Below are 17297 nucleotides of genomic sequence, written 5' to 3' on the forward strand. Positions count from 1 at the left end.
CGGTACTCAAACCACCCCCGACGTCATAGAGTCCACCGAGGACACTCATTGCGATCGACTCGCGCCGCCGTCCACCTGGGCAGTCGGCAGTCAAGGACTGCTCCAGGGAGTTACCGGCGACGGACGACCTTCGCTGCAAGCCCTGATGACGTAAGGAGGTTAATAAGCGATAAGAACGCAGCCACTAGAGCGTACGATCGCTACCACTCCGAACTGAACTGGGTGCGCCTTGCAGCCTTGGCTGTTAGCGCAGAAGATCGCGCAGATCCGGGACGGCGGGTGGGGCAAGCTCCTATAAGAGATAACGCCATGCCACACCGCGTACTGGCGAATAGCTAAATCTCTCAAAACCGACCAACAGACAAACGACATGCCCCCGCTAGTCCGACCCGACAACACTATAGCCTTCTTCGACGAAGATGTTAAGAAAATCTAGCGTCCAACTAGAAGCCCAATGCTCCCCCAGCACGTGCTCCCAGTCGAGGCAGGTCATCTCGAGGAAGATAGACACCGAAGTCGAACGCATCGCATCCACCCTGCCTACACCGAATCTCTCACCAGCCACGCTTGATGCGAGGTCAAAACGCGTTAAACAAATCCACTCATCAAAAAATCACCCGTCTGTGACGGCATCCACAGGGTTAGTCAAAAGTCTACCATCCCAACTTTTAGTATTACTCGTCGCTATTTTTAACGCGGCGCTGTCCAACGCCAAATTTCCAGACAGCTGGAAAGAAGACGTGGTCATTGGCATCCCCAAGCCCGGTAAAAATAAATCCGACCCGACCAGTTATCGTCCTATCAGCCTCCTCAAGGCTATAGGCAAGCTGTACGAGCGACTTCTCCTCGCCCGCCTAAAGGAGTTTATATACTCCAAAGGCCTGCTCATCAATGAGCAGTTTGGCTTCTGAGCGAAACACTCGTGCGTCCATCAAGTGCACCGCATCACGGAGCACATTCACAAAAACACCCTGTACTTCGCCACCAAGTCCCCCAAAGGAGGTACAGGTGTTCTATTTTTTGATGTGGCTAAGGCTTTCGATAAAGTCTGGCACAACGGCTTGATTTACAAGCTTGATCATTTAGGTGTCCCCGACAGGCTAGTACTCATTGTACGAGATTTCCTGTCGAATCGCTCTTATCGCTACCGTATAAACGGAGCGTTATCCGACCCGCACCCCATACGAGCCGGCGTCCTCTAGGTGCCGTCCTCTCTCCGATGCTCTACTGTTGTACACCAACGACATCCCTAAATTCCTCCTATTTAAAAAAGTCGAAATATCGCTGTTTGCCGATGACACGGCTCTCTTTACATCCGCCGCTGGTTCCGTGCGACAATAGCCAGACGGCTTCAGAAAGCCGTAACGATACTGGGCGAATGGTTCCGTCGGTGGCGCATAGAAGTCAATCCCGAAAAAAGTGCAGCAGTGTACTTTAGCAGGGAATTCGACTCTATGAATCACCCGATCGAACTATTCGGCCAAAACATCCCGTGGGTTTCGAAAACAAAATATCTCGGCGTCACCCTAGATAGGAAACTAACGTTCCGTCCTCACATCAAGCGTGTCCGCGACCGAGCCGCCTTTATACTAGGGCGACTCTATCCTTTTATTAACAAGTACAGTAAAATGTCGCTGACATTTTGCAAGGCTTGCATCCGTCCCATCATGACTTACGCTAGTCCCGTATTCGCCCAATATCAACCACTGTTTAATCAACCGACTACAAATTATACAAAATAGGTTTCTGCGTCGAGCCTCTGGTTCGTTCGTAGCGTAGATCTCCACCGCGACCTTAATCTGCCCTCCATCAAGCAGTTCATGAAGGAAGCGTCTCGACGCTACTTCGACTCTGCCCAATCCCACCTTAACCCGCTTATAGACAGTACGGTCGACTACGCACCGAGGAGTAATATCCGACATACGCGACAACGTCGCCCGAGGCACGTTCTCATTGACCCCGACGACCCCATAACGGCAGGTAACCTCCCCACGGGCCCACCCGTTTCACCCCAACCACACTTTTACACACACACACACGACACCGTCCTCGCCGGCGAAGACGACGACCTCAAACACTCAATATCGAGCATTCAACCGGGTGTCTGCGCGCGCCCGGGCGCTCCACACCGGCGACCATACGACCAGGGATCCTATAGTAGATAGTCCTGTCACCATCAAATATATTAAAAGCAAAATTGATGACAGAAGATGAAGAAAGATTAAAGTTGTTATGTCATGAAATTTTTGCAGAGGTCAGAGGCATCACGGCAGTATGTGGAAAAATTCCAACCACTAAAGAAAGTGAACGAAGTTCTAAGTATGAAGAAAGAAAAGATTTAAGAAATTACAATCATTTCAGTTTCATTCTCACTCTCACATCTCAGTTAATGTTTATGAACAATTAAAAGCTCTAGAATATACTTAAAATCTCAAATAAAAAAAAATTAATTCCACTAAGGGAATTATTGCTGACAAAATTCAATAGTTTTGCATCCAGTTGTCTCGTGGTAAATAACATCATGCATTTTATTCTTTAAGACCTCTTCCAGTTAGTTATCAGTGATATGAATTATCTTAGATAAAGTTTGAAATACAGATACAAGTTACAAAATACCTATTTACATATTGTACTTGAATGCTTTTTATTTTGTTATATTTAGAAAAATTTTCCTGGTATCTTAGTACTTTGAAGATACAGGCGGTCCTCGACTTACGTCGTTTCGATTTACGTCGTTTCAAGTTACGTCAAACAATGTTTTGACACTATTCCTCAAGCATACGTCATTTGTTTCGATTTCCGGCATATCGGAGAATTCACTTGTCGCAAGGTCAATGTCCGTGAGGGGCGCGGTGGTGTCGTCTCGTGCGGGGAATACTCCCGCAAATGTCGCTGATTTTGTTTAGTACATTCAGGGACAACGGACAATTCAAGACGTAATAAATTAGTTTTTTTTGCATCTTTGACAGTTTTTGTGTTTACATACACGAAGTGAATTTTAAACAATGCCACCTAAACAAGACAGTAATAAAGTGAAGAAGAGAGTAAGAAAGTCAATTACAATGGAGGTTAAATCTAAGATTTTAAAACTCAAAGATCGCGGTTATTCGACTTCATCTATTGGATGAGAACTTAATTTATCACGCACGACGGTACAAACAATATTGAAAGATAAAGAAAAACTCTTAACAGCTCTTCCTTCCGTCTCTTCAAACAGCACTATTATACGCAAAAGAAATGCTTTAATTTATGAAATGGAAAAACTGGTGTACAATTGGATTCAAGATCAAACTCAGCGACGGGTTCTCTAAGTTTGGCTATTATACAAAATAAGGCGCTGAGTATCATCAACACACTGCAAAATAAACGTGGCGAGAATAATAGTGACGAAACAAAATGTTTTACTGCCAGTCGCGGATGGTTCATGCGCTTTAAAACGAGATATTCGTTACATAACATTCGAGTGCAAGGAGAAGCTGCTAGTGCCGATGGTGTGGCTGCTCAGAGTTTTCCTGGAATATTAAAGAGAAATTATCGAAAGTGGAGACTATTCGCCTAAACAAATTTTTAACGTGGACGAAACTGGTTTGTTTTGGAAAAAATGCCCTCTCGTACTTTTATATCACAGGAAGAAAAGTCTATGCCTGGATTTCTAGCGGCTAAAGATCGTTTGACGTTGTTATTGGGTTCGAATGTTGAAGGTGATCTTAAATTGAAACCCCTTTTAGTTTATAGGTCTGAAAATCCTCGAGCCTCAAAAATTACGTCAAGAGTACTTTCCAGTTATATGGAAGGCTAATCCAAAGGCATGGGTTACATCAATACTTTTGAAGAATGGTTTACTAAGCATTTTATACCTGAAGTGAAACAGTACTGTTCAAACAATAATTTGGCTTATAAAGCTTTACTTATTTTGGACAATGCTCCCGGCCATCCTGTGCGTATTGCCGATATTGATCCTCAAATCAAAGTCGTGTTCCTGCCTCCCAACACCACTTCGTTGTTACAGCCGATGGATCAAGGAGTTATCGCGTCTTTTAAGGCCTATTATCTCAGGAGAACTTTTTCACAGGCTGTAAAGGCTAATGAAAATGATGGCATGGAGCTGAGAGATTTTTGGAAAAGTTATAATATCCTGCAATGCGTAAAAAATATTGCTACTTCATGGGATGAGGTGACACCCAACAATTTAAAAGGAGTGTGGAAAAAGTTATGCTCCATTTTTTTTTGAGCCATCTGAAAGTTCTACATCTACAGATCAACCAAATGTCGATGAGATCACAACTGACATTGTTCATTTGGCTAACCGTTTGCCTGACATTGCAGTTACTACTGATGATATTGATGATCTGTTAAGCTCACATTCGCAAGAACTGACTGATGAAGATCTTATTGAATTGGAGGCACAAGTACAAAAGGAAGCACTCGAGTCACAAGAAATAGCTTCTTCTATTAGTGACTCTGAAAATAACTTACACTAAAAAAACTTTCCGTAGCCTTTGCAAATTTGAAGAATGCCATGAAAATTTTTGAAGAAAATGATCCTAATTTTGAGAGAAGTTTTAACGTTAATAACAAAATTTGTGCAGCCTATCACTGTTACCAAGATCTGTATGATAGCAAGAAGAAAGAAGCCAAGCAATCTAGAATTGATAGTTTCTTTAAGCCAAAAGTTTAATTTATTATTTATCATTACATATGTATAAGTTTTATAATTATTATTAAAATTAATAACACACAAATACCAAAAATAACTAGCAATTTCATAAGTGCATAATATATAATTATTTTAAGAACTTACTTTTAATAATAAAGTACGTCCTTTGTTATAAATGCAGTTTTTTTTATTATTTCGAGTCCGTGTGGAACCTAACCCTTGAGTTTTACATGTAAACATATGAAAAAATATGTCTCGACTTACGTCGTTTCGATTTACGTCGCGTATTTCGAGAACCTAACATGCCGTAAGTACGAGGACTGCCTGTACTTTGTTCCCTAAGATACTTTTACTAAAATGAACTTCACAGTTTTCTTTTTTGGTTCCCAAATGTGCGAAAGGAATGTACCCAAAAGCGCGAAAGGAATATGTAAAAGAACATGTCCTGTCTGAAACAAGATCAGTTGATGTGATTCTTATGACTTATATGTTTCTAGAGGACTCCGATTCCTCTATTTCTAGTGGCGAAATCACAAGCAGCACCAGTGATTTAAGACACTCCAGTATCTCAACAATAAAGATAAAAACTTACGAGTTTGAATGCTTATCCTACAATTAAAAAAATATTCCTAAAATATAACACTTATTTGCCCAGCCCTGTGGAGCGACTCTTCTCCTTTGGGGGTATGAAAATGAGGCCTCATTGTAAGTATATTATTCTCGAGTATTACTAGTTATTGATTTTTCTAAATAGATAGATAATACATACTTAGATAATGGGAGTTCATTTCTCCCATCATTCTTAATTTTCGCCAGAACCAAAGATGCAATCCAGACTACTTAACTGATAGATTAACTACTAATGGATTTAAGTTTAATATTCCCTACTGTTTGTGTTGTTCAACTGAGATAGGTTACCTATTATTTAAACTGCATTGCATTGATTAGAGAATGTAGTTATTACTTCATAAAACCTTTATAAAATAATATATTGGACCTTGTTCCCCCTGGCTGCGTTTTTACTCCTATTATGGGGTTGCAGTAAAATAATTAATAGTCAAATTAGACCTTTGTGCCCCATCCTACCTTATTCTAAAACTCGTAAATTGGGAATAAATTGCGAAATTGGGAAGTTACCAAGCATATTCATTTCATTGGACTTTATTAGTAGATAAGGAGGTATTCAATATTTTAAAGACCCTCAAAGTACAATTTAAAACCAGAAAAATATTTTAGAACCACTTCAATGCCATAAACTTACTTCTTGTACTTGGACTTGTCTCTACTGAGGACAATGGCTGTATGGGCTAAATCCTTCTGCCTTTCCCTGAAGGGAAAAACAGAACCAAAAAAAAAGACTTGACTGCTTGATGTTTGAGTAAATCCTTCTAATAAATTCAATTCCTTTGGCCACAGGACATTCTGCTCTAATAACTTCAACATTACTGAACCGTGATTTCACAAAATATAATTGTTAGTCATTTATTATAGATTGTTTAATTTTTTTTTTTTGTTTAACCCTCATCATATCATTTACAAGAATTCAAATTCGAACATTGCCTATCATTTTCAACAATCTTGTAAAATTTTCAATATTATATTTTTTCAACACTATTTCTAAAGACTTTTTGGGAATTTCTTAAAAAATTAAATATATATGACAGACAGACTGCCTTTGCCTTTATCATAACAGTAAACAATTTTTAAAAATCTTTGTTATGACAAGGAAATCAAAGAAGTATGAAAATTATCACAAAAGCCAACATCTGTATGTGCTTAGTCCCTTTGCCTTTCCTAAATGAATATAATAAAAAAAATTACCGACTATTACAGACATCCTTTTAACAAAAATATGAATTCATTCAAACTATAATTCATAGAAGCCAGAAAATCTACAAAATACTTACACTTCATTTTGGTCATGTAAATTTGAATCTATCATTTATGCCAAATGAAAATTAAAGTATTCAATACATGTACACAGTGTAATGTACAGTCAAACCCTAAGTCATATATTGTTACCCTTACACCTCTTTTACAACAACTTCTACATTGTTAGAACAAATATAAGAATATGGACAAGTAACAAAATTTTACAAGTCTCATATTTATGGCTAATTACCTCAGACCAGAACTACAAAAATACTAGACTGTACGGTCAAAAGACCATTGCCTGTTCCATTTTTAAAAAAATAATGGAAGAAAAGAAAAAAGTACGTCCATTAATATAACAAAACCGTTTTTAACCATTATTATTAAAATTATATAATCCAGTATCATACATTACTGTAGAGGAAAAGAAAACTTGTATTTCATAAGAAATACTACCTTCAGAATGAATGTTCACAACAAATATCAAAAAGTGATAACGACCTAAACTACATATAGCTGAGCTAACAACATATGCGTATTTTATACAACAAATTCCTACTCAATCTGCGTCGAACAAGCTATAACTGTTACCTGTGTTCGTCAATGGCGATGAAACAAAATGCATTAAATGCAGAAGTGTTGTATACGGTACAAATACCCACATTTTATACATGATATAACGAAATATGATTTATTTCGTAATATTCAACGCCTTGTATAGCATGAAAATTCGTATAATTATAAAATAAAAAAGCGAACAAAAGACGACGGACGACAATGTGTTTCAAGAGTACAGATAAAAAAGATTGTCACACAGTGACAGTCGTCATACGTCAATGCCATACATACAGAGTAATATTGTCAAATTTTATGTCTTTTTTTATGTGGTTTGTCTTTTTTGGTTAAGTGCTTTGGTTTTTACACGCTACAACAGCGTTTCATTAATAATAAGAATGAAATTAAGTCAGCGCTGCTCGCCATGGCAAAAATAATGGTTTCACACATGCCCGGAAAAAAGTCAATCGCTTTTCCCTAAAGGATTGATGAACGATACATTATATATATGTATTCTATGGAAAAAGTTGACCTTTCATTCTGCACTGGTTTTAGCAATTTCAACTAATCCTGAATATAACATCCAAAGCCAATTAACGCGGAAAAAAAATTTGCATCTAGGAATGCGTAATTAGAAAAACATCGATGTAACATCGATTCCCCTTAGCTTATGAGTGTTCCTATTAATTTTGATTTGCTAATAAATAGAATTGTTTTTTACCCCACAAGTGTTTCTTTATTACTGACTTCCACTTTTTAGGTTCTACTTCATTTTTCGATGGTATCGATATCGAGGACTTAATATCGATATTTACTATTAAACATCGAACGTTGAATATCCTCATCACTAACCGCGTCAACGATTAATGTTAATGTTTCTTCCTTCCGTTGTATACATATAAATTTAAATCTACGATTTAACACGTGTTGTCCTTTTAAAACTTAAAATTTCCATATTTATTCGCAATGGAGGAAATGAAATTATATTTAAAAAGCATCGTTTGTGTAACTTGCCTAAGTAGTGACCGCAATGTTTTTTATCTTGATTCAGATTTAGAAGCAGCGCTGCTTCCAGAATTTCAGGTAAATATTTTTTTAAATTTCCATTCAATATTTTATAAAACAAGATGTATCGCCAATATATTTTTATGCTAAATTGACATATTAAACAAAAATAACATTTAGGTTGCCTCAGGCCAATGTCATAGGCAACCTAAATGTTATTTCTTTAAAATGAGATTTGTATTTTTATTTATATATATAGGTAAAAACTGTGATTGTTTCCGCCTATGATATAGATGACATAGTTTAGTAAATTAAAACAGTCATACTTGCTATAAACTTCAAAATTTGTGGCGACGTGATGAACCGGGTCAAAGTGCTCCCTCTAATATGGTTTTTTTTTTTGTGGATGATAATGGAATGGTGCACCCGCCTGCGCTAACGGTTTACGCTGGCGGGGCACCAGTGGAGGATGATAAGATGAGCATGAGGTCAGGTCAGTTAGCCCATCGTGACTAATTCACCAGGAATTAAACACGATGGTTTCCAGGGGGAACCACGTGGAGGTCGACCTGACAAGGTACATTGCTAGCAACGGGGTTATCAATCCACATTACTAACAATCCCCTTCCCCCCCCTGTAATATGGTTGAGTACAATGATGATGCTCATTCCTCATACTCATGAACGGATGCTACTTGTGGGAACTGGTCTGTTCAAGTTACAGACACAGGTTACACTATTTCCTTTGACAAAATTGCTATAGCATACCTGGTGGACACTCTGTTCTTCCAAATTTAAACCTAAACATGAACTTGTATTTCTGTACATGTACAAGCTCATTTGAAGAGAATATGGGATGAGTTTCTTTTCAGTTTATGGGATACAGTTACATAGAAATAATAATTGCACTTAATAATGTCTAGTAAGACAATTCCAATATTGTCTACTAAGCACTGCCATGTCTAAAACTGTGTTACCCCACCTCACATTTTCCTATTATCATTTAGTATATAAGATCAATATTTTTATGTACATATTGTCAGTCGATTATCATCTGTAATACACATCGTCTCGACCAACAACATCAAAAAATGAACCCACAACACAGTTCTTCTCAGATCTAAAGCACTCCAAATTGAAGGTAGATTTGAGTCATAGGAGACCATGATAGACCTACATGAATAAAGATATTTTGATTGATTAATTGAATGGTTGTAAAAATTGGGAAAAATAATTTAACTCTTTTTATTTATATATATATATATTTTTTCCTGGTTTATCCACAATAATATAATCCAAGAAGATGTGTACAAAATTTTATGATGATTGGTTCAGTAGTTTTTGCATGAAATATAACAAACATCCCTACTTTCACAGTAATAGTATTATTAAGGATTAATTACTGTATGTCATGATTTGCCATAAAAGTAAAGAAGTTTTTTTACATTGGTTAATAAACGAAATATGAAATTTTCTTACAGTTTGATCTGGCAGAGGACAAAGTATGCTGGGAATGCAAAGCTATAATTGTCAAATTTGTGAACTTCCAGCAGAGAGCTTTGCAGGCGCAGACAATAATGCAAAATGTATTGAGTGGAAAAGTGGTGAGTTTAAACTTTTCATCTTCATCATCATCTGCTTCTTCCCAGTCCCAGTATACACTTATATTGTAGTTTAATTAGACTAAATAATATAAAATAAATCTGTGAATCACTACATAGTATAAAACAAAGTATCTGTCTGTCCATCCCTATGTATGCTTAAATCTTTAAAGCTACGTAATGGATTTTGAAGCAGTTTTTTTTTTAATAGATAAAGTGATTCAAGGGGAAGGTTTATATATATAATACTTGAACACCCGTGCAAAGCCGGGGCGAGTAGCTAGTTACTATTTACCCAGGACAATTTAGTCAATAAATTAATAAATGTATTAGTAGTCTCACCATTTACTTGTAGGGGAATTTACCTACAGTTACAAAAGGCCTCAATTAAACATATGAAATTGCAACAACAGCTATAAGGATTTTTTTTTGTTTTGTACCTCTTCTCTAGAACTACCTCACTATTAGTTTCATGCTCCTAACTACCTAACCTAACCTAATTATTAAATGTGTAATGAGAGTAACAACAGTTAATTTTAGAATATTTGCAATATTAGAAACTGTAAAATAATGAGAAGCATATTTTATGGATATTGATTTTATAACAGCACACATATTCTGAATCGAACCCGCGATCATTAGAAGCTCAGGGCTCAGTGGTCTAGCAAATTAGCACACTACCTTAGTGTGCTAATTCGCTAGACCACTTAGCCCTTGTTTTGTCTAATTGAGTGAGCACTGAGCCCATTGTTAACAATGCATATAAAAGTGAGAATTAAATAGCTTAACATTTTATTTTAGAATGTAATCGAAGGATTATCAACTTTGAAATGGGAAGTTAAGGTAGATAATAAAAAAAAGGATTACATAGAAGATGAATCCAGTAAGATCGTGATAAAGGATGTAAATAATACAGATTCTAAATCAAATGTGAAATCAGAAACTAAGACTGAATTTAGTGATTTTGAAGATGAAGACAATGAAGATCTTGCAAAAGTTATGGTTAAATTAGAGAAGGATAATAATAACGTGGACACATATGATTTTTATGAATATGCTGAAGATTCTGAAGGCAAACCTGAAGCACAGAATACCTCGATACACAAAGAGAAATCTGATAATATTCACAAAGCTAAGAATCAACTAAGAGATAATGATGAATATACAAATGCAGAATTAATGCATGATTTTCCTGACAATTTCGATATTGACGATGAAACAACACACAAATTAATAGATACGATGCTGGAAACATTTCTAGAAAGTACTACTCGGAAGAAAAACAAGAATCAAGTTAGTAGGTATGCCTGCAACAAGTGCGACAAAAAATTTACGTAAGTGAACTCCAATTGATATTTTTATTTATTAGCATACAAAAGAGATTACAGTCGGCTCAGGCCGTCGTATGGAGCCGAGGCTTGCCGTCGCAATCCGATCGCTTCGCTTACATTTACAACTAGCTGTTCGCGCGACTTCGTCCGCGTGGTATTTAACTTTATTTTTCTAAAATAAAAGTAGCCTATGTTATTAGTTATTACATCAGCTACCTGCCAAAAAGTTCTGTCAAAATCGGTCATTTCAAAGATTATCAGGAACAAACAGCTGTCTGTCAGTTACAAAATTTGCAAAAAATGTTATTTTAGTATATGTACCATATTTATATTCATAATGCATATAGTAAAAAACGGTTATTTCAATATTACAAACAGACACTCCAATTTTATTTATATGTTGTATAGATGTATAGATTGTATACAGTAAGTAAATAAATCCTAATTTTACTTGAATTATTTTTAACCTTGTGGATTCTATTCTCCGCAATTAGCTTCTAGTGTGTTTCGCTTACATTTATGAACTCGGTACGAGCAGGAGCGCACTCGTATTCCCGTCTCACTCACTGTACTATCCTTTTGTTCTTGTGAAAATAAAACAAATATTTTGTACTAATGTAAAGGATTTTGTATTTTCACTCCATTGATATAGCTCAGAATGACAAATTTAAAATTAGAGTGTTCTGTGTTCTTTTTTTAAAAATTATATAATACAACTAGCTTTTGCTCGCGGCTTTCCTCGCGTTAATAAGGGTGTGCGGGTATGTGGTATACCCCTTTAGGGGTAGAATTTATCAAAATCCTTTCTTAGGGGATGGCTACGTCATAGTAGATCTATGCAAGCAAAGTCTCAGCCAGATCGATTTAAAATCGACGAAGTTTCATATAAACTTATTTTATTCCCTTGGGGGTAGAATTAATCAAAATCCTTTCTTAATGGATGCCTAGTCATGACATCTACCTGCATGCCAAATTTCAGCCCAATCCGTCCAGTGGTTTGGGCTGTGCGTTGATAGATCACTATGTCAGTCACATTTGAGTTATATATATTTAGATGTAGTAAAATGAGGTTGCTTACATTTATACATAACAACATTTAACGTCTTAGACATTCACTGTATTCACGTGTGCTGCTTTTTTTTTTTTTATTATGTATTTTACGGCCCTGGAAATCTCCTTTCAGCCAAACAATTACATTCTACAAATATAAATCAGCTATTAATTACTAGGTACATCTGTAGCGTCCTTATATTGAGTATGAAGTCGCATAAAAATTGATAACTTTCTGTATTTTGTAGGATATATGGCAACCCGCCTCTTGCCATCTATCCTACAAAATACAGAAAGTTATCCATTTTTTCTTACTTCTTTTTTATTAGATAAACTTATTAAGCCATCTATCAAAATAAATCTCTGCAAACCAAATGCTGGAGACGTGTGCTGCTACATTAATATTTAATTTGATTTCAGGAGTGAAAACCAACTGGCCCATCATAAAAAGATGTCCCACAAAGTATCCTTTGCATGCAAAGTTTGTGGAAAAGTGTTCAACAAGATAAATACATTAAAAATACATGAACAGTAAGTATCATTCTATTGAATTTATGGTACCATCAATAAATTGATGACGGTCGGCGGTTTAGCAGTTTAGCACACCGCTTTACTCTCGATGGTCACGGGTTCGATTCCTCGCATGGTGCATTTGTATTTAGGAGTGTTTGTATCACGTCATCACATCGTCATGTGATATTTTTTTTTCGAAGCATTCTAATGCTCTTGGACGTAGCTGGCCTTTACAGCTTCACTGAGCGGAGTGCACATCCTGTCTGATTAGAAAGTCCCGAGATGGTTGTGTGTGGTAATCCTAAATTTATATACAAAACTAGCTGTTCCCGCGACTTCGTCCGCGTAGAATTTACCTTTATTTTTCTAAAATAAAAATAGCCTAAGTCACTCCTTATAACTTCAGCTACCTGCCAAAAAATGTCCCGTCAAAATCGGTCCAGCCATTTCAGAGATTAGCCGCAACAAACTTACTGACAGACAGACAGACAAAAATTATAAAACATGGTATTTTGGTATATGTACCACCGTATGTATATTTATATGAATGTAGTAAAAAACAGTTATTTCAATATTACTATTGGTCAAGCGACAAGCTTCAACGTCACAAAACTGTAGCTTTCATTACCACGCAACTAAATATTGGAACAATATTCCACCACCCATCAGAAATATTACATCTCAATATACATTTGAAAAACATATAAAAACACACCTATTACAGCAACAAAAACTAAGTTGTTCTGGTGACAGAGCACAGTAAGATTCTAATTGTTTTCCTTTCCCTAAATACATTTATACTATGACTGATTTCCTCTTATTAATTGTTTAACCAGTTAGTTGTATATTTAATATTTTTTCTATTTGAGTATTTAATTGAATTAGTGCTAATTGGTGGTTTGTATTCACACACTTAAACTTAAAAATGTAAAGTAATAATAAAATTATTTAAAAGAGCAACACGCAAGTTCTTCCTCGTTCTTCTTGTGATGAGACAGCTTTCCGAATGAGAGGTAGATTAAAAAAATGTATTGACTATTCAAAAGTGCTTCAATGTAAGTTTATTTGAATAAATTTCCTATTCTATTCTATTCTAATACATTTTTCACTTCTTTCAAGACTATAATTATTATTATTTTTACACATTTATTGTATTCCTACTTATAGTATTCATATATATCAAATTAAATCATAGTATCTTGGTATTTATAAAGTCCTGGTACTCTAACTGTAATTCCTACTTTCCAAGTTCCTTTATTATTTATTTATTTCACATTATTTAGTTCAGTTCATTTTAGTCTATAAAAAAAAATACATTATTTAACCCTCGAGGACATAGCTGAAAATCTGTGTTTTGCTCCATGAGTGATTCTCCACACTGAGCTATGTACCAGTTTTGTATTGCTGTAGCATACACATGCAGGTTTATTATTGTATTGTTATATTATAGGTACTTGTCATGTGATGTTATAATTAAGTCTATATGTGTGTATCTTAGATACAAATAAAAACTATTATCTACCTTTCTTTAGGGCGTCCTCTCCTTTTCCATCCATCCATGTTCAAATTATTTAATCCTCATTCAATCCTTACTAATTACAAATATTATAAATATAAAATTATGACTTAGGACTAGATGAGTGTTAGTCAATTGTTATATTTATACTAGCTGTCCCAGCAAACGTTGTTTTGCCTTAAAATAAAATAAAAAATTAGGGGTGGACTACCCCTAACATTTAGGGGGATGAAAAATAGATGTTGGCCGATTCTCAGACCTACTCTAGCGTATTGCTCACAAAATTTCATGAGAAGTTTCTGAGGAGTATGGGAACGAAAAGTATGACATGAGAATTTTATATATGAGATTGTCTCCATTACAGGGTCCATACAAAGTCCTCGCAGACGACTTTCAGTTGTAACATATGCGGCGATACGTACTACGACAGCAAGAGCGTACATTTACATCTCAGGGATGCACACGGTTACAAGGTAATTTTTTTTTACTCTCTAATCCCACGACTTATCAGGCATCTATCCGGAGTCACGGTAGACTATCACTGTTGCTATCATTCCTATCACTTATTGATATATTGCTATCACTCCTGCGCTCATTGGGTCGTAAAAGGAAACAGTAGCCATAAAAGTAGCCTCAGTTACTCATTACATCCGCTACCTGCCAATAAAAGTCCCGTCAAAATCGGTCCAGCCATTTCAGAGATTAGCCGAAACAAACAGACAGACAAAAATTGTAAAAAAAGTTATGTTGGTGTATGTACCGTATTTATATATACATGTAGTAATAAGTTATTTCAATATTACAAACAGACACTCCAATTTTATTTATATGTATAGATAACATATATATTTTTCCATTGTTTCAGCCTGAAGACTCTTTGGTTTTTAAAAAGTGCAATGTATGCGGGAAATGCTTCAAATCAAAGGCGTCCTACCATGCCCACCAAAAAGAGCATGCTAGCGGATATTCATAAATATCTTTAAATTTATGTACATAGTGCAAAGTAATCGATTTTTTTTGTAAAATTGGAATGGCAAAAGACGGCCCGCCTGATGGTAAGTGGTCCCGTCACCTATACATATATGTGTACACATATATATACATATACACAGAAATGACGTTATCATTTTTTTTGTAAAATTGGAATGGCAAACTGACGGCCAGCCTGATGGTAAGTGATCACCTATATATGAACAGTACCACAGAAATGACGTTATCATGTGACTGTCACTGGTTTTCTGCTTCCTCATAGGGGGGTAGATATTGCGGCTTCGTGGTGAGCTGCCCTTACCTCGGCATCATTTCACAGGGTAACAACTAGCGATGAAACGGATAGCAGTTTGGCCGGATATCCGGCGGAACTTATCTAACTAATAAATTTATTTTCTTTCTATAACATTAATTTACTATTGAGTGATAAAACTTTTAAAACTAAAACTAAATTTATTCCTTAAGTAATACTAACTAAATAATTGCTTAGAAAAATTTTTTTATTTACTCGGATTCAAATTCAAAAATCATTTATTCATGTAGGACATTTTAGCCGCTTATGAACGTCAAGTTATTACATATTTTTTTTCCCTACCGTCCAGTTCGGTCGGATAGGTCGGATACCGGATAGTTACCGGATATCCGTTTCATCTCTAGTAACAACCCCTTTTTTTCCTGAGGAAATCCGACATGGAGATCTCCCGTTATGATTTAGATGGTCTAAAATATCACATTTTTCTTTAATTGTCGGTGTTTTGTGCTTTCGCTTCTGAGCTGATACACAATGAATAAACGGTAAACAATGAACACATGCTATCTTCATCACATGTGAGTAGTCAAATTCAAACTAAGCAATCATAATCAAATTCAAATTCAAAAATAATTTATTCATGTAGGACATTTTAGCCGCTTATGAACGTCAAGTTTTTACATTATAATTTTTTTTCCCTAAAGTAATCAAAACAATAACCTACGCGTCGCGTCCAACAGTGGTGATGCGTACATTCAAACTTGTTCAAATTTGTCCAATCAAGCAGTAGTGAAGATTGTCAAAAAAAAAAATAGACCATGTCGGATTACAAGAGGGGCCGGATTACCGCGGGTCCACTGTGTAGTGTAATGTTACGTTTACATTCAGTCGCTTCCCCTGCCACTCGCGCTGCCGGAAATATTGCCGCGTCAGTCGACGGGAGTCGACGCGAGTGAGTGTCGTTTACACTGAGCCCTCATACTTAATTACCGGGCGACTCTTCCTTACCTTCCGCATAAAATGTCGAGCGACAACTGAGCGAGAGTGCTGAATGTAAACACACGCTGCCACTCGCGCTGCCAGTCCTTTGACTCGCGCACGAAAAACCGACAATCAAGGGAGCCCCGTGCAGAGTGGCAGAGCCAATGGCATGGTAAGTATCGTGTTTACACTCTCGCGCTGTTACCTTCCATGCTCATTTCCCTGCCCACTCGGGCTGAGTGTAAATTGGGCTTTCATATAAGCATAGATAAAAAATAGTCTAACAATGGAGTATTTGTTCTAGATTTTTGGTAAACACTCATTACCAGCAGTTTTTGCTGTATAACATTATAGTATTAGTACATTTTAGATTAATGTAGGCTATTTTAATGTAAAACTAGAAATAAAGTAATATTAATATTAATCTAAAATAAATTTTATTTGAGGACTTCGTACCAGTTATGTTTAAGTTTATTTATTTAAAAGAGCTACACGCAAGTTTCTTGCTCGTTCTTGTGATGAGAAAAATATCCGCATAAGCGGTAGATTTAAAAAATAAGTAATAACTACTCAAAAGTGCTTCAATGCAAGTTTATTTGAAAAAATAATTTTCTATTCTATTCTAAAGTAGATTAACAGGCTAAAAATTTAAATAAATATAAATGTAGTTATCTATACATATAAATAAAATTGGAGTATCTGTTTGTAATTTTGAAATAACCGTTTTTGTCTGTCTGTCTGTTTGTTCCGGCTAATCTCTGAAATGTGTGGGCAGATTTTGGCGGGATTTTTATTGGCAGATAGCTGATGTAATAAGGAGTAACTTAGCCTAAGTTACTCCTTATTACATCAACTTTTATTTTAGAAAAATACAGTAATGTTGCAAATTTCCACGCGGAGAAAGTCGCGCGTACAGCTAGTTTTTTATATTGATAATATATAACACTAGATGTACCCGCGGTTTCACGCGCGTGAAA

General features: G+C 36.1%; 2 protein-coding genes across 2 annotated transcripts; both read left to right on the forward strand.

The window, feature by feature from the left end:
- Nucleotides 1-3808: 3808 nt before the first annotated feature.
- LOC131842995 (tigger transposable element-derived protein 1-like) lies at nt 3809-4481 on the forward strand. Its single transcript, XM_059191590.1, has 2 exons — nt 3809-4174; nt 4233-4481. Exons 1-2 carry the CDS (start codon nt 3809-3811, stop codon nt 4479-4481), a joined length of 615 nt encoding a protein of 204 aa, XP_059047573.1.
- A 3487-nt stretch (nt 4482-7968) lies between these two features.
- On the forward strand, nt 7969-15155 carry LOC131843015 (zinc finger protein 615-like). The gene is made up of 6 exons (XM_059191606.1): nt 7969-8167; nt 9570-9692; nt 10491-11023; nt 12491-12601; nt 14464-14572; nt 14965-15155. The coding sequence occupies exons 1-6, from the start codon at nt 8051-8053 to the stop codon at nt 15070-15072; spliced, it is 1101 nt and encodes a 366-aa protein (XP_059047589.1). The 5' UTR covers nt 7969-8050; the 3' UTR covers nt 15073-15155.
- The last annotated feature ends 2142 nt before the right edge of the window (nt 15156-17297 follow it).

Source organism: Achroia grisella, unplaced genomic scaffold (genome assembly GCF_030625045.1).
Source record: "Achroia grisella isolate CSIRO2021 unplaced genomic scaffold, CSIRO_AGI_Agris_v1 utg2716, whole genome shotgun sequence".
Lineage (NCBI taxonomy): Eukaryota > Metazoa > Arthropoda > Insecta > Lepidoptera > Pyralidae > Achroia > Achroia grisella.

What these genes read in the sequence shown, in the direction of transcription:
- LOC131843015 (XM_059191606.1), top strand. Translation starts at nt 8,051, where the DNA reads ATGGAGGAAATGAAATTATATTTAAAAAGCATCGTTTGTGTAACTTGC. An exon ending in CGCTGCTTCCAGAATTTCAG is followed by an intron (nt 8,168 to 9,569) that starts GTAAATATTTTT and finishes ATTTTCTTACAG; the next exon opens with TTTGATCTGGCAGAGGACAA. An exon ending in AAGTGCGACAAAAAATTTAC is followed by an intron (nt 11,024 to 12,490) that starts GTAAGTGAACTC and finishes ATTTGATTTCAG; the next exon opens with GAGTGAAAACCAACTGGCCC.
- LOC131842995 (XM_059191590.1), top strand. Translation starts at nt 3,809, where the DNA reads ATGGGTTACATCAATACTTTTGAAGAATGGTTTACTAAGCATTTTATA. An exon ending in TTGCTACTTCATGGGATGAG is followed by an intron (nt 4,175 to 4,232) that starts GTGACACCCAAC and finishes TTTTTTTTTGAG; the next exon opens with CCATCTGAAAGTTCTACATC.